This window comes from Gobius niger (genome assembly GCF_951799975.1).
Source record: "Gobius niger genome assembly, chromosome: 20".
Taxonomy (NCBI): domain Eukaryota; kingdom Metazoa; phylum Chordata; class Actinopteri; order Gobiiformes; family Gobiidae; genus Gobius; species Gobius niger.
The window spans coordinates 15630808-15653944 of record NC_136871.1 but is presented as its reverse complement, the minus strand read 5'-3'; the positions used below and the strand labels follow the sequence as shown (position 1 = coordinate 15653944).

The following is a 23137-nucleotide window of genomic DNA, read 5'->3' as shown; positions in this document are numbered from 1 at the left end:
ATTATTCCCAGCCTTACGGACACTGTCATGTTTAATCAGAAGTGAAAGCTAAGGGAGAATTTGATGACATTGTTCAGACCAATATAGCATTGTCTAATAAACAAGGGGGTTATATTTCTAAGCGTTTGCTCATGTGCAAAATGAGAAGAATGTTCAAAAGTGGAGCAGCTGCAGTCCTTTGTGCATTTTTTGCTCACACAACATTTTCTTATCCATATTAAACTTATGGGCCTACTGTAATACACAACATTTCAAAGCGTTTCGACTAGTGGAGGAGTCTTCGACTTTCCCATTGGGATGCTGAACTGAGCCTGATTGCTTACAATACTGTGATGTGAACTGAATGCTCCTAAACTGCATTTAGTGATCAAGATGTGTTTGAAATTGTTACCAAATAACAGGAAAAAAAAATGTTACCCCCTTTTTCTTACAAATGCCAGTTTATGGTCTATTTGTATTATAATACAGTATTGTTTATGTTCAACATTGCCTTGCAATGCACTTTTTCCATACTTTGATTTTGTACAACACGGTGGCGGACAACACTGTTAGAGGGTCCCGGGTTCACGCCCCGGCCATGGTGTAAATGAGTAATGACTACACTGTGGTGCTTTGAGAAATTTGGAATCACAGGCTTGAAAAGCGCAATACAAGTTTTAGACATTATTAAGAATATCTTGGATTACTGGAGCGTGATTTTGTGGAACAACCATTGCTGACATTTAGTGATCACTGGAGTGTTGTCAGTGTGAATGAACTGAGCTGATAAGTGCAACCGCACAATGAAATTGTGTTCAGGTGTTAGTTCTGAGCCGCTGCACTGAGCCGCGCTGCCACTGTGGGTCAACCTGACCCGCATGTTTTTGGAGGTTGAGGTAACCGTAGCACCCGGAGGAAACCTGGCTGGCTGCTTTCAGTCTCCTTTGATCCTCTGAAACGGTGCAGCACCTCCTGGGTTTGTCCCTGTTTCAGAGCGTGGTGTCCTGCACTGGTCAGCTCCACCTCCTCCTTCCTCTTCCCCCTGTGAAGCTTCCTCCGCTCCAGAAGTCTTTCACCAACTTCTGGGAAGAGCTTTGCGGTTAAACTGTTTTATTCTCCAGTGAACTGCAGTGCGTCACAGCCTGACGCTCTGGCAGTGCTCCAGTGCCTCCCTCACACTGCCACATGTAGCGTCCACACATCAACAGAACAACTCCATTCACTACACCTGCCTTTCAGGACCTTCATTCAACCACTAGCTCTGTGTCAGTGTCATTATTATATTATAACACTGAATGAGACAAGTTAAGGACAAGTTTATTGACAGGAGAGTTTTATATTTCACTTTTTGATAATACAAAAAAGTATTTAAAAAAACACATTTGACTATATGGTGTATCGTTGTGCCCTTGGTCACAACACTTCACCCACCTCGCCTTGTTATGAATGTGGTGTGAGAGTGAGTGGTTGGTGGTGGTTGGAGGGGCCTACACTAAAAACTTGTAGGTTATTAACTGCGAAAGAAAATAGTTGGTGCCAGAACTACTAATATTTCAAAACAAAAAAAACTTTATCACCGTGCAGCAAAGTGGTACAAATGCCAACTTCACTCTTCTTCATGGCATAAGTACTCCATCATGTCGACAATCAAAGTCCATTAGAACAAAAGCCCTGCATTTTTCAGTGTTCAGTAGGTGTCCCAAAGGTGTGCCTAGAATAAACGAAACTCCACATACTAACGAAATATTCAGCCACGAGTGTAAATTATGCATACAAATGTGCTACAGGTTCAGAAAAATGCTATGTAGATTTGCCAGTTAGGTGGTTCAGGGTGCGGAGGAAGTAAATAAATAATCCTGTTTAATAATTCATTGAAATTCATGTTGCTTTGCCTGCAGCCTTGAGAGTGCTTAGAATGCAGGCTGAAAGGGCCCCTGTTTCCGCCTGGCGCTGTACAATTAAGGGTTAAAAGTTACAACATGACACAGTGGCACAGCGGTAAGCTCTTAGCTCACAGCAAGGAGGTCCAGGGCTCCTTCCTACCGCTAAAAACATGTACAATAGGATGAATGAGAGGGCGGGAGACAATAAGCCCATGGCCATGAGTCGGTGTGGCATGTTTGTGTCATGTGTGTTCATCAACATGCACTGCCCTCCTGACCAGATGAATAAATGCAAACATATAGAGACCATACACACACGAGTGCAGTATGTCTCATGTTGTATGAGACAAAAATAATATTCACATAAATAAAAACCCTGGTAGCACAGAACAGGACTGTAGATCTCCAGAGTGCAAGGAGAAGTTCAAACAGAGCTCCAGGCGCAAGCTGGGAGAGGCATCAGGCATGGAGAGAATGGCAAATTGGATCTAAGAGTTTTCCAGAGGAAATCGCTTCCAAAAAAGCACTGGTAAAAGAGGAATACAGAAAAAAAAGATTTTGTGCTTTTTATGTATCGTGGCACAAGATGTAAAAGCAAACGCTGAATTCAAATAATAGTCTTGTATTTTGTTAAAAATAGAGCGTCCCAATCAGTTTGCCGGAGGCTGGTTCTCCCTTAAATCTGGGACAATCTGCGGCAGTTTTGAAACGTGATACAAAGTGTGCAGACCACATACAGACATAAGACAGACATAATATTTTTTTAATGATGCCTGAATGCAAGGCTGCCATCCAAGGCTGCATATCCAGCAACATTTTCTAAATCTAACTGAAAATTAAAAAGGTAATAGTAAAAAACAAAAATTTGTCATACATTCAAATACGTTACACACAATGTCAAGCTACATATTTGGAAATGTATTCCTGTGTTGTGGTCTGTTACTGTTTCTTTTCAGCTCAGTTGTATAGCTGATGTAGACTTAGATGTGTATGTATGAAGATAATGAGCACATTTATTTTAACTTCATGAATCTTATACATGGAGTGGAGGGGCACTTACACACGCACAGGCTAATATTTTGGCTGTGTTGGCAGACCGTCTTAACGCTGATTAGCAACACAAAGATATACATTTTTAAGCGTTTTCCTCTTTTGCTGGCAGCTATGAAATGGATGCTAGGATGCAATTTAATTCGATGAAATTGTGGATTTAAGAAGCCTATAGTGTCTACTCGAAATGGATCAAAGATTTTAGATTGCAAATGACTCTTTCATATTATTGTTGTACTGTAATAATTCAATCAGGTGGGCACGGAGCAGATTTGAATTCACATAATGTTGAGGAAACCAGACAAGGACATATTGATATTAAAAAAGCATACATATTTGACTGAAAGAATGTGTGCTTGTTGCTTTGACTGTGTGACTGCGTTGATGTGCAGGCTTATTTCCAACTCCTCCTCCCTTTTCCACGCTCCATGCTGCATTGCCTGAAGGTGGAACGGGGGCTTGTAATGTTGCCAACATCCACCTCCTTTTTCCCCAGTAATGAGCTGCGAGGTCCTGAACCCAACCGCAGCGTCACTTACCAACAGCAAGCTCCTCACTGGCTTCCGCGAGACATGCTGCTTTTATTCCACATCAGAAAAGTCAAAGAGAAAATGTAAATGGGGCTGATTCAAAAAGCCGGCAGATATGTGGATGTTTATTTATGACAGGTGAGCGCAGTGCGGCCTCCAGGACCTGCAGGGTGAGAGTGTATTCAACCAGGCTGATTAACTCTCCGACTCCAAATGATTTTTTTAAAACGCTGCTCAAAGGCTTCCATGTCTTCTGGCCAGGATGCAGCAGAGGCAATCTAAGATGACAGAAAACACCGGGGAGACTGACCCTGCTAATGCACATGTGAATGATGGAAGCATGCCATTACCACATTAAGCTTATAGGCACAGGCCTCATTATTCCTCTATGGCTGGTATAGTTCAGTCTTGGGAACATTGCTACACTAATCCCTATTCCCTACTCGCTGCCCATATACCCTCAATGTGAAACGAATGGGTAGTGAAATAATTCACTCCCCATCATCATTCACAAGGGGTGTTTATGTATGGGCAACCCACAATAGCATGCGGACCCATTCCAGGGATCAAAAGTTTCAATATCCTCACTGAGAGACAAGGCCTATCCGCCCTATCTCTATAACACACATAGTATTACAAATCATAATAAAAAAAACATGTACTGTTGCTATTCAACATACCTTATAACCAAGACTAGGCCTGAACTACAATTTAGCGCTATGATAAACTTCCACTGCTTGCTCAGAATCACACAAAGCCACTACATCCTTTTCCGATTCCATCTTTTACCACCGCAAACCTACTGTTTATGGAATCACTTATAGCCTAGTATTCCCAAAAGCCACACTCATATCGTCCTGTTGTCAGCCTGTGGTACAGAGTGCAATAACACTGTCACCAGCAAACCTCCTTATTCTATTTCGCTCCCTACATCCGTCTTCTCACAGCTATTATTTCTCATCCTCAAAGATAGTGGGCGAAGTGAAAGGAGTGGTAAACATTCTTCTGAAGAAGGATCGATGCTAGCTGCGTGTGGTCGCATTGGCAGCCTTGAGGAGCCAGCTATTGATCTGTGCCTCTGTTTCAGTCCAAAATACTATGTTCTTATCCCCCCAAAATTTGACAAATTATAGGGCTTCAAAAGAGTGGCATGCCGAAATCTAAAGGAAGGCATATTTGTGGAAGTCCCAAACAAAAGAAAGCCATCAAAGAGTCTCGCTAATAGCCGCAATCTTTCATGCGGATGTAAAAAATCTGTTTGTTCCACAGTTTCTTCTGAATGTCGTCCAATCCCATGTCCAAATCTTTACGATGTAGAACTGAGGGGGGGTTTGTGCAGTCATCAGCTTTGAGAATTTTGTTTTTTTCCCATAATGTTTTAGTTTAAATGTCAAAATAAAAATGATACCACAAAAAATACATTGGGCATTTTGCCCAACTAGCGCCTTTGGATTTTTCTTGAAATCACAAAAGGTTGGCCACAGACTGTCTCCTTTCACAAAAACATGACTAGTCTGGTACCGTTGTTAAAGAGGGGGTATTATGCTTTTTTCAATCACATAGCACCAGTCTATAGAACACTACAATGATGACAAAACCTTCTGTTGGTCTGTAAATGCAGTAAATTAGAATAACTTGTATAAAATTGCTCTCTCAAAATGGCTGTAGTGAATGTCTTGAAATAGGCCTCTGTCTCTTTAAGAACCTCTGACACTTTCCGACACGCCCCCTCCACATGCTGTCTGTGGCATCAGTGGGGAGGGTGTTCTGCTGAGGAGCAGTGGTTGGTTACTGGTTACTCGGCTGGTGACGGAAGCTCGGAGGCGTCTCCAGGAGGTGGGGGCATTCCTAGGAGGACTCAGGCAAACCTATCCCTAAAATGGCCGCCATCAGAGTTTTTACAGATTACTCAAAAATACATGAATGTGCCAAGGCAACACTTCAGGCATGTTTTTAATGAAGGAATGACATAATAACATGATGTAAAGCTTGAAAAAGTCCATTTTGCATAATACCCCCCCTTTAAGTTTTCTGCTACCTTCACAGCACTATGTAATGGTTGTTTCCTTTTGTGGGGGGAAAATAGGAATAAGAAGGAAGAACTTTATTTGTATAGCACCATTCACAGACATAGTCATAAAGCGCCCCCACACTCGGTGGTGTTCAGTCTCCCCCTGGAGAGACTGACAGAAACGCTGTCACGACTTCACAAATCTGCACCAACGGTCTCTCTGACCACCACCATATATTCACGCACACACATCAATCATTCAGGCCTATTGTACGGAGACGGAGTACCCGGAGGAAACCTACGGAGACACAGGGAGAACATGCAAGCATGAGCGCTAACTGCTGTGTCACCGTAGCAACCAAAGAGGGGATAATACGCTTTTTGCAGGCATTTGGTAATTAGCGTCTCAAACACATCTTCATCACTATCTTACACTAAAACAAGCAGCTGAAACAAAATATCCAGTAGTTTCAAAAGGTAAGACCTTCCCACCTCCCTCCTCTTGCTCCCCTTTGCTGCGCAGCTGTTTCAATGAAAAGGGGAGACAAAAAAATAAAGAATCTGAAGAAGATTCAAAGATTACTCAAAGATGCGCAAATGGGTTGAAATAATGGAGTGTTTTGGATGAGAGCACAACATTGTAACATGGTAAAAAGCTCTAAATCTAATCTAATCTCGTCCTTAAAATGTGTTCTTTTCACACTCTTGCAAAATCTCAACTTAAGAAGCACCTACAGACGGCAGTGTTCTAGTTTACCTTATTTTGCATCGTTTTTGAGAATGATTTTTCAATAACTGATTTCTTGAGCTTTGAACCGCCCTAATAAACAAGCAAAATTGGAATTCTTACATTATTACATATTTCTTACATTATTCTTACATAATTTTTGTTTCTCTGTCATTTACTGTATTTCTTGTTTACACTAACTCCTTCCTTGTAATATTTCAATATTTCACTTGGGTTAAGGGTTGGCTTTTTAATAAGCCCAAACATAAAACAGCCTAAGAATTCAACCGACTGCAAATCAGGGATATGAATATAAGAAGAGGCGCTGCAAAAGACGTGTTCAGACTTTCAATTCAACCCTTTCTCTTTCAACATAGATGAGGGAGGTCCGCAGGTGGATCATTATATCAGCCAAGAAGCCCATCCAGAGGTCAAAGCTAATAGCATAATGGCACGTTTAACATTTGTGCACATACCTACAGGGGTCTCTGTTGCCATCAATTGACCCGCGCCGCAAAAAGACAGACTCAGAAATGTTTGCCGGCTGCGGGTGTCGAAGGCGAATGTAAAGCTGAATCTTATTGAAAATGTGTTTGCTATGCCACGGTATAAAAAGTACTTTCTGAAACCCAGTGCATACAGGGGGAGAGGTTTGGTAGAGATGTCGACACAGACACTCAAAGGAACAACAACAAAAAAAGATTCTGAATGTAAGTGGAACTTTTATCTTTAAATTGGCTTAGCTGAGACTTTTTTTTTTTTTTCCCCAGCAGGTCGCTAGAGGTTTTCGTGACATTGTTGAGACTGTCACACAATTCTGTCAAATCTGTGTCACTGCCCCAATATAACGGTCCACTCCAGGGGCCTTTTGCTTTTAGCGCGGTAATACAGAACAGCCACGGCACAGAGTCAGTGGGAGAGAGCACTGACAAGCTCAGAGAGGAGCTGACAGATAGGCTGACAAAGAGAAAGCCGATATAATGCTTTTCTTGGGCTGAATGCAAAGTAAACAACAAAAGCATGGATACAGATTTGAGCGACACCGGAGCCGCTCATGAGAGGGGACAGACGACACAATGGATTAAGTTGTATTACAGCCCTGTGCCAGAATATCTTGTGCTGATTCCGGTCAGCGAAGCATATTTTGCAGATTTCTTGGCCTCCCACTGACAAATCTGCATCTCGACAGGCTGGGAGCATGCGGCCACATCCTCACGCCCCAAATCAGGGCCAGGCTCGGCTTTGACCAGACATAGCAATAAGAGCAGAGGACCAATATGCAGTTTGTGATTCAGGTACGCAATATGCGGTGGCTCAGTAATGTGTGACTGTTTGTAGTTAATGCTTGGCTTTCTAATGTGCAAATGTGTTCTAAAGTGCAATTAAACCATGTCACGGAGTCTGATTTTCAAAACAAAATGAAAATGTTTCCCAAATCCATCCCTCACGACCGATGCACCGATCCCCCCAGACACCACCGATCACACTGTCTGCTCCGTGCTTATCTTCCAGTCGCCAGCATAACCATTCAGTTGCACCTTAGGAGGTCCAATTTTCAACCTTTTCACAATAACGGAGTTGCTATATGTATTTCTATTCTATTTTATGGGGCCATCTTCGACAAACTGCTTCTTTTACGCGTCTGGGAAGGGGTGGCATGGGTGAAAAAACATCTGACATGCTGTAAACCTTTCAGCACTAAGGCTAATCTGCAGAGCACATGCTGTTTACACGGCACCGTACGTCACCAACTGGATTCATTGAGCCGCTCTTCTCATCGGGCTGCAACATACACAATAAAAGCTACAATGCTTTGAATAGGAATCCGTAACATGGATTATAGAGTCATACCTGGCTGCATATTCTAATAAAATGCTCAGAATTGTCACATGGCAGAGCTCAGACTCTTGTATAAAGCTGTCTGTGAATTACAAAGAGCGAGTAATCCAATTTAGCAAAGGAAATTGTGGAAAATGTCAAAGCCTCATGTTGTTTTCATGCCCGACATTAAAAGAGAAATTGGCAATTTCATAAATATCACATTTTTAATATTTAAACACTCTGTGGCAAATTGAATTCCTCACTTAAATCTCAGAATGTACTGTTTCTTAACGTTTTGTTAATATTTGATGCAAGCTGGCGGGTTTAAATCACGGCATGTTAATCAATGCGGACGCAGTAAGCACAAACCTCAAGTTAACTTTGATTTGAGGCAGAGCCTGGTCTAATCACATGGACAGGGTTTGTGCACAGGTTACCCCTGTACTTTGCTTGCTAATGAGCTGTGAGATTGACAGCTGGATTAGCGTGCACTTTTATAATCCTTTAACTTCTGCTTTTAAAAGAATCACCTGGTGGCTGTAGAGCTTTCAGTACAAAGCACTGTGCTACTTTAGTCTGCAGAGGCCTGATTAACTTTAGTTTAATTGTATAATTACACACACTACTTACAATACAACCTGCCACACATCCACTTCTATTCATCTGACCAGCTGCACAGATTTATACTTGAAAAGCACTTTACTTTTTGGATTTTTCAGATAAAACAAAGTTTTATATTTATTTAAGTCTTATATTTATTAGTTCTTTTTTTTATGCAAATTTACACTGATACATTTTATTCTATTCTGTGCATTACAGCTCTTTAAATCCATTAGCTTTTGCCAAGAGATTTAAGAAAGATATTATATTATTTCAAATGATTTTTGCAAACCTTTTTATCATTTTGGTAGTTCTGTTTAAACAATCCAGATCCCCAAAATAGACATGCCAAGTGGACAAAAAGCCATCTTTTATTCTACCTTTTTCCTCTGCAACATAGCTGATTTCACTTGTCATGTCTGCCTCACCTGCCTCACTGGTCATGCTACACCTGCCTGTTGCCGCTTTAAGTTGACATGAGGGTGGTCCAGCACCTGCTTCCACTAGTTTGTTTGCCTCAGGCCTGTCCCTTGTTTCTTTTGTTTCTTTTTCCCCTCTTGCTTGGTTTATTTTGCATAAAATTCCACCCTTGAGTTTATGTACATTTTATTATAAGACTTCAAAACCAAGCAACTCAGTGCTGTTGTAATGAGTAGTGATTTTCATTATGCATGGTGTCCACTTTAATATCTATCTTTACTGCATGCTGTATTTTTGGTGCCATTTGATAGAGACGTGAGGTGAAATGAAAGGCAAATCAAACAACAACATTAAAAGAAATCTTTCAAAAGACTCGGTGTATGTGCGCTTGATTGCATTACAAAAAGAGCCGAAGATCACAGCAGAACTCTGCCTGGGCCGGATCACATATGGAATTGTAACTGAATAAATGCGTGGGACAAAGCTGGTCTTTGTGGCCAGGGACCTTATATTAAAGCGCGGAGAACAAAGCCAACTTGACAGTGCAGGCTTTTAATTAAGGCGCTAGAATAGTCGCGCGGCACAATTGGTCCAGGATAACAATAAGGAGCTGCCCTATGGAGACGCATTGGGCTGTGGCTTGGGCGGATCAATGGATAAAGGGGTAAATCATTGTGATGGGGCGGTGTTTTTCATCTGCTGGAGCATGGCTGATGGAGGATATGGGTGTCAGAGAACATGTGGGGTCACGGGGCAGCACAAGGTCAAAATGCATGGATGTATTTCATTGATCCAGTGAGTAGCCATTTGTCAGATTGGGCGACAGTGAGGTGCGTACGATGTATGCCTGAGGTGTGGCGAGGACTACTGCTAACACGCTAATCTCACGCAAACGCCTGACGCTAATTTACAATTGGTCAGTACTACGTGGTCGCTGGAGGATGCGGTTCAAGTGTCAGACTAAAAGAAATTAAGCATTTATAGTTTTACATCATGCTAATTCTGCAATATTATTCAGTGTAGTGATCTGATGGACATGTATTTAGAGTAATTGCGGCATCAAATTTTGTGCATGCCAAGAATGAGTAAATACAGATGTAAATGAGAGAAAATGCCATTTATGTCCTTGGCAGTTCTGTGAATGCACTGAATATGCGAAAGGTGATTTGAAACTAATGGCTGGAGAGAGTTGACTACATCCTGGCAGCATTCAATTTTCAGCAACTCTATTAGTCATTCTCATTTTGTTGGAAAGACAAGGGGAGCACGGTGGCTGTGGGATTAGCACTTACTGGGGTCTGCATATCCTTCCTCTGTTTCCATGGATCCACCTGGCTATTCTGAATTGATCCACGAATCAATTGCATTTATATTTGACTATGTTGTTCATTGAGCTTTCTTGATAGCTTCCAATTTTTCAAGTCTTTTAAATATTCACAAAGTACAAAAAACCTTGTATCACCTCAGGGGACAAATGCATACAAATACCATCATCTGAATTAAAACAACCGAACCACTGTATATTAAACAGGGGCATAAGGCGAAGCAAACCCATGTGAGAGCAGAAATAAGTTCATTTCCCTCCTGTCGTATCGCCCAGCCTTCAAGGACTCAAAGCTGGTACAAACAATGGAGCTGCGCAAGATGCATCATCTACTTATTTAGAAAAAAAAAATCAAGTTATTTAGTGATGCAAAAGACTAGTTCAGACAATCAACAAAGCCCCCATATCCCCATATCACCTCTTTTTCTGCTAAAAGTCAAATTTGTATTACAGTTAAATCACAGCAATCACTCCCTATTCACTCTCCCAACTCTTCACACAAATGCTGGATTTTTTTAAATTTTTATTCCAGTTGAGTAGCAGAATTCACAATCAGTGTTGTTTTCCGAATAACATGTCAGTTTTGCATGTGCAGGTAATAAAGTCAAATCAGTGACGTGTTAGTTTGGGCCTGATCTCTCCTTCGTCTCATTCCTCCTGCGGCTGCAGTGCTGCTCAGACTGACAGCACAACAAGCCAGCACTGGTGCGCATGCGCAGACATCTCGACAACATGGCAAAGTTTATGGAAACACTCACAATATTTGGAACTTACTGGCAAAAAGGTTAATACAGCGCTGGTGGCGAAGCTAGAGAGGAAAAACCATGATGAACGCCCTTCCAATGTAAACAACAAACTCGTAGCTTTATGTGGTTTAGAAAAGTTGTAATTCATCTAAATCAAGTTGAGCGTGTTGTGTATTTTTTATTACCAGTTCAATGCACTTTAGAGCTCCTTTAAAGGCGTTCTTTTTGCTGCTGCAGTTTCTGACAGAGCCAAACTGTTTACATATAGCGAACGCTAAGCTTTTATAAGTCGATTATTAGTTCGTGCTCATTATTGTTGCCTTTAGCTGTCATTTGTCCACACATAAAATAAAGCTCAGAAGCAAATATATTGTGTATCTGTTTGAGTGAGCTCGCTTCTTTGCTGACTCAGTTTGTGAAATGGAGCATTCTGCACTGGAAAAAAATGATCGATAAATGAAGGCTAAATAAAGACGTTTATTTAATGGTACTCGACCACGTTACCTTCATGTAACGTTACCTTCGTTGCCCAACAATGTTCACAATAGTCATGAAGTTCCAAACTTTATACTTGTACACTATTAATATACTGCATTACTTATACTGTAATGCAGAAACTTTAAATACAGTAGCAGAACATAACCAATGTGGAGCACATAAGAGAAGCAGCACATTTTAAATACCCTCATTTGCATCTGGTAAATCCTAAAGGTGTTGAGAGGAGAACAGAACACTGGGTAATGAACTTCTGACTGGGCTTACATCAGGGAGGTGAAACTGAGGTCTTCCACTGGGAAAAGGCCTCATTTCTGCACTGCTACAAAAAAAAAGCCAATACACAGGATTAATCAAGGCTACCTGATCGTTAAAGTGCATTGAGATGCTAATACCATTGATTGAGATTGCGGTCAATTGAAAAGGTGTTCGATCACTAATGCATGGAGTATTCACCGGACACAAGGTCAGCACAGGAGGGGAGCAGCTGCTGTGTTTCATTTGTATCTTTATTTGTAATATTCTGATGTAGCTACAGTTTAAGATTAATGGAGTCCAAAGAAATACATTTTCTTCCCACGGTGGGTGGTGAAGAAATCATGTTTTCCATTATGCACCAAAATCCTCTCCCTCGTCCAATCGTACACACATCACATTTATACTGTATGGGAACCATGGATTAAGTCTCTTACACTTTTTCCCCATGTCACTCAATCACATGTTAGAGGTTTACAGAACAGTTGACTCAAAGGCAGGCCAGGTTTGGTGTCTTATATTCATATAATTGAAGAGAAAACGTGTGCCTGGAAAGGGAAGTCTGGGCATCTCCACTTAGACAGCTGCCTCGGTGACCCAGCCCCAGATAAGTGGGAGAAAATGGATGGATAGATGTGAGTAAAGTCAAATGCTAACTTGCATCATGTACCACGCAAACCTAGGGTGAAATGTATTCTCAAAAATATGATCCTATCAAGGGGTGCCATTGACTACAAACACAAGGACACTATGGTTAATCCACACCACTTGCCGAAATGTGCCCTTGTCTCATCAAAAAGCACTCTGCATTTCACTGTCCAAGGCGTACCGTTTTTATCTTTTAATCCCTTGCCAAGGACTTCTTTTTTTGTGTGTGTGTGTGTGTGTGTGTGTGTGTGTGTGTGTGTGTGGGGGGGGGGCTAAGACCATCACAAGTGTTCAAGTGTTCTTCTTTCATATAATCACCCCTCTAACCCTTCGCCTGTGGCTCTTATAAATTCACTCTTGGAATATTACCTCCATTTGAAGGTCAAAACTCAGGGCTCAATTAGCTCACCTTTCTTTAGTCTGGAAACGGAGATCTGGCAAGTAATCTCTAAAGTGCGGACAGAGTGGGGACGCCCTGCTCTTTTCAAAAGGTTTGGCAGAGTGTGATTGTGCGTTTTCCAAGACTGACTGAGTCGGTTGAATCAATGTAACATGTTACAAAGGAATAAAGCTGCAAATAGATCAGTAGTGTCAAAAGCAATTCTACCATCAACTAAAATAGTGGAAAAGGGGTTTCTGAATTACCTTGTCTGCAAATAATAGATTTCAGTTATCCAAAAGAAAGCCAAGTTATAGTCTATGCAGCCCCATTTGTGGTTTAAAGGAATAGGCCACCGTCTTTATGCGTGCGCTCAGTCATGCAAAAAGACCAAAGATGTTGCGCAGTAATATCTTCAAGTGCTCCTAAGGTATTATTGCGTCTTACAATACCTAGTACCTAGCGATGCACCGATCCAGCTTTTTTGTTACTGATGCCGAAACTGGGGTTTGAGTATCTGCCGATATCCGATATTTACCCAAAGACTTTCTTAAAAGTGTCTTTCTCTGTGTGAAAAATGTAATTTACTCTACTTCATTGTAAGATCAATAAAGTCATATTACTGTCATATAACAGATCAATTATATCTATTGATAAACTCTTCGATAAACATTTAACAAGGAGGACTTTTCTACACTAAATATCCTTGGCCTATATGACAGGCTTTAGGTTACATTAATATAAACAACTCATATTAAGCAATCTGAACAAATAAGTTTGATCAGTTATTTCTTAAACTAAAATACAAACACTTGGCTTCAGCAGCAGTTATTTTATTTTATTAGGCTAATTTAGGTATTTCTATCATAGTTTCTGACCCAGCCTTGACTAGTTTTCGTTAGCATTAGCATGCTCCCGCTAGCTTTAGTATGCTATTGCTAACTGCAGAATATTGTGCGTAGAAGACTAGAATATGTAGCCGAGAAGGTCTAGGTCACAAGCATGTCTTTCATTCCCTATGCTAACAATTTTCCCAGTGTCTTTGCCCTCTCTCACCCTATTTCATACATTCTATTCATTCAAGCTTCATCAAAGATACACAATCCTGGTCCATAGTAAGAAAAAGAAAAAAGAAAACACAGTTGTGGGTTACATAATGTTAACAGAAATGAGAAACCGATTCAGAGGATGCTTCGTTTTGGTTTTTCGTTTCCAAATGACAAGCAATATTTAAAACTATGACTTTAACAATGACACAAAAAGCATTGCGAAGTTACCATTGATAAACAGAGAGGGGTCAGAAAAGTCTAAACTTGTATGGTCAGCCTAAATGGGTATATAGTAAAGCCTCTGGTATTGAGTTTGACATACGTACACAGAGCAGAAAAGCAGTGATGAAACTCCCGTGACCCAGCATCCAGCCTTCCTAGTCCAGCTAATACCCTAACACAGTGAGAGCAACTCAGGCCAGACCCCCAAACCAGAAATAGCGAAATCCCTGTTCGGACAAGGGTCTACATCATTCCTGCTGACGCTTCCTCTATCAAAAGGCTTTTCCACTCGCCAACATTGCTTTCGCTGCTGAGGAAATAACAGGAAACCGGATGAAAAGCTGCGGCTCGTACTTTATCACGGGTGGCTTGCTTGATGGAATTGGCTCAGTGTGTATGTCAAGTAGTCAAAATCGTAAGGATACCTCGCTGATAAAGAGAAATAATGTAGCCCATACCTGTATTCTATCGGGTCGACACAGACTGCCAGCCCTGGCTGGGGAGATGAAAGACTCTCCAGAGGACAAGAGAGAGAGAGAGAGAGAGAGAGGGAGAGAGAGAGAGAGAGAAAGAGAGAGATGCCCGGCAGTCAGGAGGGAAAATGGCATACCGCTTATCAAATGCTCGGGAACATAATCCGCCCCACTACTACCACGGTTACCACGGTCATCCTTAGGGCCTGGACAGTCTTATGAAAGCCCTGTCCTTTTGGATTGGGGTGAGGAGTTCTCGTGTAGCCCGGCGCCTGTTTCAAAGCAGATACGGGCCGCTTGCCAGATTTCTCCTGGTGGGGACTAATTGGGGTCATGTTGCATGTCATTTTGCATGTGTAACTTCAGTAGATGGAATTAAACAATGCACCAGGCTGGGCAAAGAGGGGGCAGATTCAAGTGCTTAAATTAATTTGATGAGAGCAGATAGGCGTTTCTTTTTTTAAGTGTAAACTTGTAAAATAGCTTTGCAAGTGTAATGAAATAGGTGTACTGTATTCAGAAACCAACAAAGAAAGCAGATTAAGTCTCACAGTGAAGGCCAAAATAAATAAGACATAAAAAAGAATGTACTTTTAACACATTGGTTTGCTCAGCATGACGTTTCGATCCAGCACACAAATAAATAAATAAAAGCACCATGTTATTCATGAGTTCAGCAGTTCATTAGTTCAGCTTTCTTTCTGCCTAACTATTAACAGACAAAAATCTTAAAATGTGGGTTTTTAGTTATTCTTGTAATGTTGAAACAGGAAGTCACTTCTTGGGCGGCGTTGTTATGATATTGAGTTGTTCATTTCAACATTTTTGGCCAAAACAAATCTTTTGATGAATGGGAAGAAGAGGAGAGCAAGCAGGCTGTGTTTTATTTAAAATAAATAAATAGGCCGATAATTTGTTAGCCTGCGTCTGCCCTATTTGCTATGGTATTTTCCCTATTGCTTTCTTTTTAGGAATTTATTTCAATGTTCACTGTTTTCTGTGTTTGTACCCTACAGTTAAAGGAATAGGCCACCGTTTTTACATACTGAGATATGCTCTTACCTCACTTTAGCCGTGTTAATATATCCCCGTCTGGTCTTTGTCCGTGCGCTCTGCCAGGCAAACGGAGCACATACGCAGCCTCTCCCACATGTCACATAGCTCCAAAAAAGCTCACGATAGAAGCTACCAAGCTCTTCCACGTGTTCCCTATTTAAATAAAGTTACGTGAAGTGTTTTCATGCGAAGTATATTTACACAGAAATGTAGCATGTCGATTTTATAAGCAGATAAAAAGGGGGACTATATTGTGAGGCGTAATGATACGAGGAGCAAAACGTCCGCGCAGTAACTCCTAAAGACTTCCCCCGCTCACTTCCGTCAATAACCTTTAGGAGTTACTGTGACCCGAGTGGGGGTCATGAACCCCTTTAACTGTTATAAAGGGGTCTCGGCTCCAAAAGGTTGAGAACCACTGGGTTAAGGCACCGTAGGTTAAGGCACTATTCATTATTTTCAGGCCTACATAAAAGGAGCATATTTGGCTGGATTAGTAAAGTCAAACACAAAAGTTTCAGTTCGTGGGGCCAAGGTATAAGCGACTCCACTGCAGCTGTTTCGATAAACAATTGAGCTTCAGCTAGCTAGCTAGTTAGCTTCAGGTTAAACAGTGTTAAAGTGAAATAACTCCTGCCCAGGAGCCGCATATTATCGGTGTTTACTTCCATGGAAAAGTGCAGGGTTTGGCCTGTTGTGATTCTGTGCTGATGTTGTTTTGTGGAGCCTGAGATCCTTCAGACAGTGTAAGAAACCCCACAGACAAATTGTCCCTGTAGTTTGGCATATTTAGCCAGTTTAAATGAAAAAAACATTAGTTATAAAATGTTAAGTTTGTGGGGTCGTTGTATAAGCGGATTAAACAATGAGGAGCCGTGCAATAGACAGTTATAATGCGCAATGCGGAGTCAAGAACACCACGACGCGCCGCGGAGCATAAGAGAATGGGACTTCTAACGGACAGAGAAAAAAACGCCACTTGTCTCTCATGTGCATAAGCTTCACGCCACGTTGATTCTCATAAGTTACACACAAGCCCACACACAAAGGTACTCAATTCAAAACCTGCTCATCAAATATTTAATAAATTAAAACACTTATGTAGTAACATGGCTTTCTAAAAGAGAATGTTTAGCACAAGCAGACCGTAAAATCTCGAGAATGGAACAGAAAGGCATTCTCAGTACCAGTCAATTTATGGTCATCAGTCGATCCATTCTGATTTTATCGCCACATTCTCTGTCAAGCGCAGAGGTGGCCCTGCACAGCGCTTATTGAGTCACTGGGGCAAAGTCATCACAGCCGTCTCTTCAAACACACCATGACAGTACCTTAAAGAGGCGTGTGGAGCTGAGCAGAATTCCAATGCTCACTCGTGTCTGTGCACTTGGGTGTTTCCTCTGATGCTGGAATCGAGGAGGTGGTTTACAATGCTCTGTGAAATCATTGGAATATTTTTCTTTTCATGGCTTATCGGGCAGTCAGGATCTACACAGAGCAAGCTGTAACGAATCAGAACTCAGCATTTCTTACAGAAATATAGATCTATCCAAATAATTATTTATTTGCCAAAATGCAGCACAGCAATAAGCTTTGTGAACCAGTCAAGCATGATAATTAGCCATTTTATATTGCCTTTAGCTTAAAACGTCTGAAGGGACATCCTAATAGTTCAATTCGTCAGAGTTAAAATCAGAGTTAAGAAAATGATCTCCCAGGACCAAACCAGACACACGACTGTGGGGAAAGGAACTAGTAGTGTGTTTTTGCATATCACATTGAATGGCTTTGTACAAGGAATCTCTTTCTTCAGATTACTCAGTGGACTTTTTATTATGCCTCCAGAAAACATGCATCTTTCTTTTTCAGGTAGGGCAGCAGAACAGTTCCTAACGAGCAGCAAGGGACCTGCAAGATAAATAAACGGCAGCTGCACAATGGTGAGATAGCATCATGCCAAAAGCCTCCAGTGTTTCTCACTAGTTCAAGAGATCCAAACAGAATGACTTTTCATACAAGCCTTTCCATTGTGGGATTTTTTTTTCTCTTTTGAATTTAGATACAATATGCCTGTACAACATGTCAAAAATAAAATGGTGGCCAAAAGTATTATATTTATGAAACATTTGGGTAACTTTTGCTCGGCTGTTTCTCCTGAGATCATGCAATGCGGTAGAGCCATGAGTGAGTCTCCCGGACTTAACCTGCAACTCTTCAAGTTCACAAGTGTTATGAATACCCACAGGCTGGAGCCAGACAATCTGCTGAACTGTGAATTTGGCGTGTAAAAGATTGAAACACTATCCTGAAGAAAGAAGATCTCCATTCTTCCCTTTCTTTAACAATAATTGTCAATATCTTTCTAAAGTTGTTTAAAGATGTAAAAAGTGAAGAGAAAAAGGACATCAACAGCAATAACTTTGTCCCAAACCATAATTCTTATGGCTCGGGATAAAGCATGTACTAGTTTGTGACTTGATGCCAAGTTCTCATTAGGTCAGAAGCTGCACCACAGATCAATTTACTCTATCTATATTTACTCTTCTTATTCCAAGTTGAATTTAGTGTAGCTTTTGTAGTCTCACTACACCCACACACCATCTACACAATGCAACATGACAGTAAACAATGCCCGTATACCTCCGCCTCAAAAAGGGCTGCAGAGCTCACATTGTTCAATGACTGGAAACGGCCCCTGGTCCACATGCACCTGCAGCACTATAGTCCTCTAGCTCTGCCCCATCGCTCACTGTCCATCTCTAGGGAGACAACAACCCGACAACAGTGGCCCGGCAGTACCCCAGCAGACCCTCCCTCCTCCTGGCATGGCCCATCCATTTTGTCGGGACAGTTGACAGTTTGAGGTTATACATATTGTGTCGGAAGTATTAAAAGCTTTGTGTATGGAAAACGCAGCTTCAGTACAGATAGGCGCTGTACATTAATCATCGCATGAGGAGTTAAGCTGCTGCAGACCCGGACAACACACACTGATATTTGCTACAAAGAGTGAACACAAAGGTAAAATGACACACAGGAGGGGGATCTGAATGTGAGATCCGACCTGTGTTTCTGTACCACATGTGAACAGGCTGATTAAAACTGGATTTTCTTTCAAGTATAGATCACCGTGATTCTTTCATTACAGAGTATACTTATAACTTTAATTATAGCAACTCTTCTGTACTGTATGTACTGGATTCATAACACTGGATTCGGACTCTGCATGTATTGGATTCATATTAGCACATTTATGCCATGTATCAATAACTAAAGGTATGAGCATTAGTGGAGTAGTAACCACTGCGACACCGTGCCACAGTGCACAAAAAGGCTATTCACAAGCATTCAAAATAAACTACAAGAATACGATTATGGTCGATGCAACTGAAATTTTAAAAGGTGCCTTGACAGCTTTAGATAACATAACTACTTCACCAATTTCAGAATTGAGTGATTGCTACAATGTTGTAAAGTCTTATTGCACTTTTTATCAGACACAAACATTCACTTATCAGGCTCACACTGTTTGGACAGTGGTCTTCTCTTGAGACAACAGCAGGGCGCCTAAGTCCCTGCACATATGTGTCCCGTTCAAACCTATCACATTGTGTTAGTATTGTTTTGCAGCGTAAGGACGCCTCAGTCCATTTCCAAACTGGCACAAACCTTGAGCCCCCATTCCCCTGAAGACACACTCCCCTCCCCGATGACCGCCTACCGCACTGTCCTTGCCTGTTTGGTAAACAGCACAATAACCTCCAGAACTATTCACTTGTTATACCAGCAGCTGTAGAAGGTGTTTTCTTGCAAGCCAAAAGCATTACAATTAACCCTGAAAACAAGTTTGGCTATAAAAGCGGAGTGTCAGGGAAGAGCTGAGATTGTTGTACACTGCTGCCATGTGGTCATTCTCAGGTTACAAATGTATGCTTATAAGTTTAAAAATAAATATTTGCACTTGGATGAATGATCTTAAACAGCACAAGACACAGCAAGAATCGCAAGGTTGCACATATATAAATGGAAATTAATAAGGCTTTAAATTTAAACTTTGTTTCCTCACTCATGGCTGTCTCAGTGTTTTCAACAAAAGCCTTGTATTTAAAAACACATACTATTCACTTCAACACTAATCTAAAGACCACTCAGTAGATTTCCCCACAGCCAACTGTCATCACATTGCTGAATTAGTAGTCGTAGTAGTAGTAGTCGTAGTAGTAGTAGTAGTAGTAGTAGTATTAGAGCCTACCTTTGAGAATGCTCTGTCCATGTAGCACGTCTCGGGGGACAATGACGGTGTAGAAGTTCTGGGAGAATCCTGGTCGACATGGTGCTTTGAAGGGCTGGCCTGCCTTACTCCCCTGAGGAATGAGTGCAGACCGAAGGTTAGGCAAAGGAAAAGAGAGCAGGGAATGAGGAGTAGAGGTCCACAGGCTGGACCAAGCACCTTTCACACTCATTCAGAACCTCACCCTCTGAATCCGATCATAGGTCTGTCAGAGCTTGAATTTATATAAACATGGACAATAACAAAATGTAATATAATATGAGCAACCATGACACAATCTGAAAAAAAAAAAAAACGAAATATTTCAATAAAGAAACAATAAATAATAAAATGTTAGCGCTGGAAAGTGTAGCACTTTATAAGATTTTATTGTATGATGTATTTTCAATGGGGTCCATTAAACTTGTCAGCCTATCAACTATTTTGTAAACATGTGTAGCGCTAGCATGGCAAACCTGGCTCCAAAACATATTTCACAACTCTACCAGTCCAATTAGGAATTGTGATACATATACCACATAAAAGAACTGCTGTTGATAAAACATGTAGTTGAAACAGTTCCTTTTGTGAACTGAATTGCATGCTGAGTGATTCTGACGATTAGCTCGACATGTGGGTCCTGCTCCCCTCTGCTACATACGAGTTGCCCTAACGGCATTAAAGCATACATCAAACGCAGAAGACAACTTTCATGGTGTGATTAAGCTCTATCTTAAGTCCTATCTTCACGATCTTTTGAGCACTGAATGACAAAGTATGAACACACCATGACACATTTGTGGATTTTACATTCATTGTCATGACATAATTTAGCATCTAATAAATTATAAACATCACAATGTCAAATGCTCCAAACTTTTCACCTCCCACATCCTTTGGCATTTAAAACAAGATATGATAAATTAGGCTTATAGTGTGAAAGTAGTTGTAAATCCCATGAAACAGATACCTTCTTGTGAAAAAATGTATCTTTTTATCACCTTTTCTTTTTTGTCATTTAAATACACATTTGAAATGATAACTTCAATATTTTCTAGAATTTATGAGACATGCTACTCCTGATCATCACTTACAGCTCATCACTGTGCCGTATCGTTCTGCAATGATGCGTGGTCTTATAAAGGGGTGCTTCAAGGATAGAACAAAAATCTAAATTGGAGAATTATAATAAATGATTATATTCATTATAAATAGTCTCCATCCAAAACATACAGGTGCTGGCACCTGGTCCTTGTCACCATGCAATGAACAATGACTTCTGATGCAGCCAACTGCATGTAGCTGAAATGCTAAAGCTGATGTGCATTTGAAAGAAAAAGAAACAATAGGAAAGAATTATATGGACATTATATTCTCTAACTCGAGCCAGTCATTACGCACTAGCCACAATGGGAAAGTCGTTCTCATCGCTCTCTTTCACAAAGTCTCATCTTAGAATGCATTATTGCCCGTATTAAAATAAAGTATGATAAGCTTTTCGTAATTGGCTTCTGGAAACGTGCTCATTAAATGGGATTTGTGCTCAAAGTTCATTACAGTCGGGGACGTAGCCCCCAGAGAGGAAATGACAGTGGGGGTGAGTTGATTTGAGACGGCGAAAAAGACCGCGTGCTCCGCATCCATGCACTGCTGCTTTAGAATAAAATTAAACGACGCTACTTTTTAAACAAGAAGTTCTGTAAGGATAGCCAGCAATCAAGTCACTCAAAATCCACTTGTCATAGCGCAACACTGCAGAGAGAGTCAGCTCTTTCTGTTATATTTTTGGGGCACTTTGGGTTCATGCTGCGATGCTGTCTGAACCTCAACTGTAATATGCAGCAGTGCAGCACTTCTTCAAGAAAGGAAAGGAACTCCAAATCTTACCGAGGAAGCGCCCACAAGTAAGGTGCAAGCCAGGATGACGCAGCCGATGTTCATCATAGCAGCAGTAAAAGGTTAAACGAAGCGAGACTCGGGTGCCAAAAACACCTCAGTAAATTCCGTGCGTGTGTCTTCTTCCCGCGGTGCCGATAGACGAGTGTGCGTCCTGCTTGTCTGGCGCAAAAGTGCCGTTGTGACAAGAGAGATGCTGCGCTCTGATCCAGCGCTAAGCCTGTGCCCATTGGTTAGAAGCATCACTACAACCCCTCCTACCTTCGAGCAAGAGGATGCATGGCACCGCGCTCACAGGTCCACATGGAGAAAGAAATATCCCTTGAACACTTTGGCCATCTACGCGTAAAACGCATTTTCCACTCTATTTAGATTCATATTTAGGGAGGATTTGCTGTAAATCGGAGGCGGGTCTGGCGGTTTTGACTGACAACTAACCATTCGAGCGCTTTCAAGTGTCCATCAGCGGAGAGTCTATTTCACAGCCCAGTTACCCCTCTGGCCCCGCTCCCTGCCGCAGCCACGCGCTTATGAGCTGTTTTATTGCGCTGGGGTGATGATAACCCTCAGTGGGATAAGTCTTTAATGGTAAATGTGAGGATCAAAAAAAAGAAAGGATCAAAGGAGAGTGAAATGAATCGGCCACACTGTGTGATGATCTACAGGAAATATGATCCTGCGGTAGCCTATGTAGGCGCAGTACGTTTTCTGATCTGTAATAATTTACAGCCATAAGAAACTCAGCAGCAGGGGCAAGAATCATCTCAATTGCTTCAGTTATATCAGCACTTCTTCAGAAACGGATCGACTTACTTTGCCGAATAACAAAATAGGCTAAATCCAAATAAAATAACACACATGCCTATAAACAAATAAGTTAAATACGTAAATAAAGCTATAATTTCCTGTTCATAATCAGAAATATCTGTCTCTAATTTTAATGATAATCATTTTTTTCACCACTTCTGATCCAGAGGAACCTACAGGAAACCAAAAAGGGGCAAACGAGGAGGTATCCAGCTAAGCCACACATGCCTTCTATTGTTCTGGCTAACGGACGTTCACTGGAGAATAAAACACATTAATTGCTAAGCTCTTCCCAGAAGATGGTGAATGACTGTTGTGGAGTGGAGGGAGATGTGCAGGAGGATGTGGAGGGAGGAAGAGCTGACCAGTGCAGGACACCACGCTCTGAAACAGGGACAAACCCTGGAGACACTGCACCGTTTCAGAGGATCGGAGGAGACTGAAGGCAGCCAGCTAGGTTTCCTCTGGGTGTTTCGGTTTCCCCGACCTCCAAAAA

General features: G+C 41.4%; 1 protein-coding gene across 2 annotated transcripts in view; it reads right to left on the bottom strand.

Annotated features, from left to right (window-relative positions):
* Nucleotides 1-22063, bottom strand: part of cdh4 (cadherin 4, type 1, R-cadherin (retinal)) — a 268278-nt gene extending 246215 nt beyond the window's left edge. The window contains exons 1-2 of one of the 2 annotated variants that reach the window (XM_079578250.1): nucleotides 21826-22063; nucleotides 19921-20032 (exon numbers count right to left, since the gene is read on the bottom strand). In XM_079578250.1, coding sequence (XP_079434376.1) covers nucleotides 19921-20032; nucleotides 21826-21882 — 169 coding nt within the window. In that variant the 5' untranslated portion in view covers nucleotides 21883-22063. The remainder of the gene's footprint in view (nucleotides 1-19920; nucleotides 20033-21825) is intronic. The other variant, XM_079578251.1, reaches the window with a different exon arrangement.
* Nucleotides 22064-23137: the final 1074 nt, after the last annotated feature.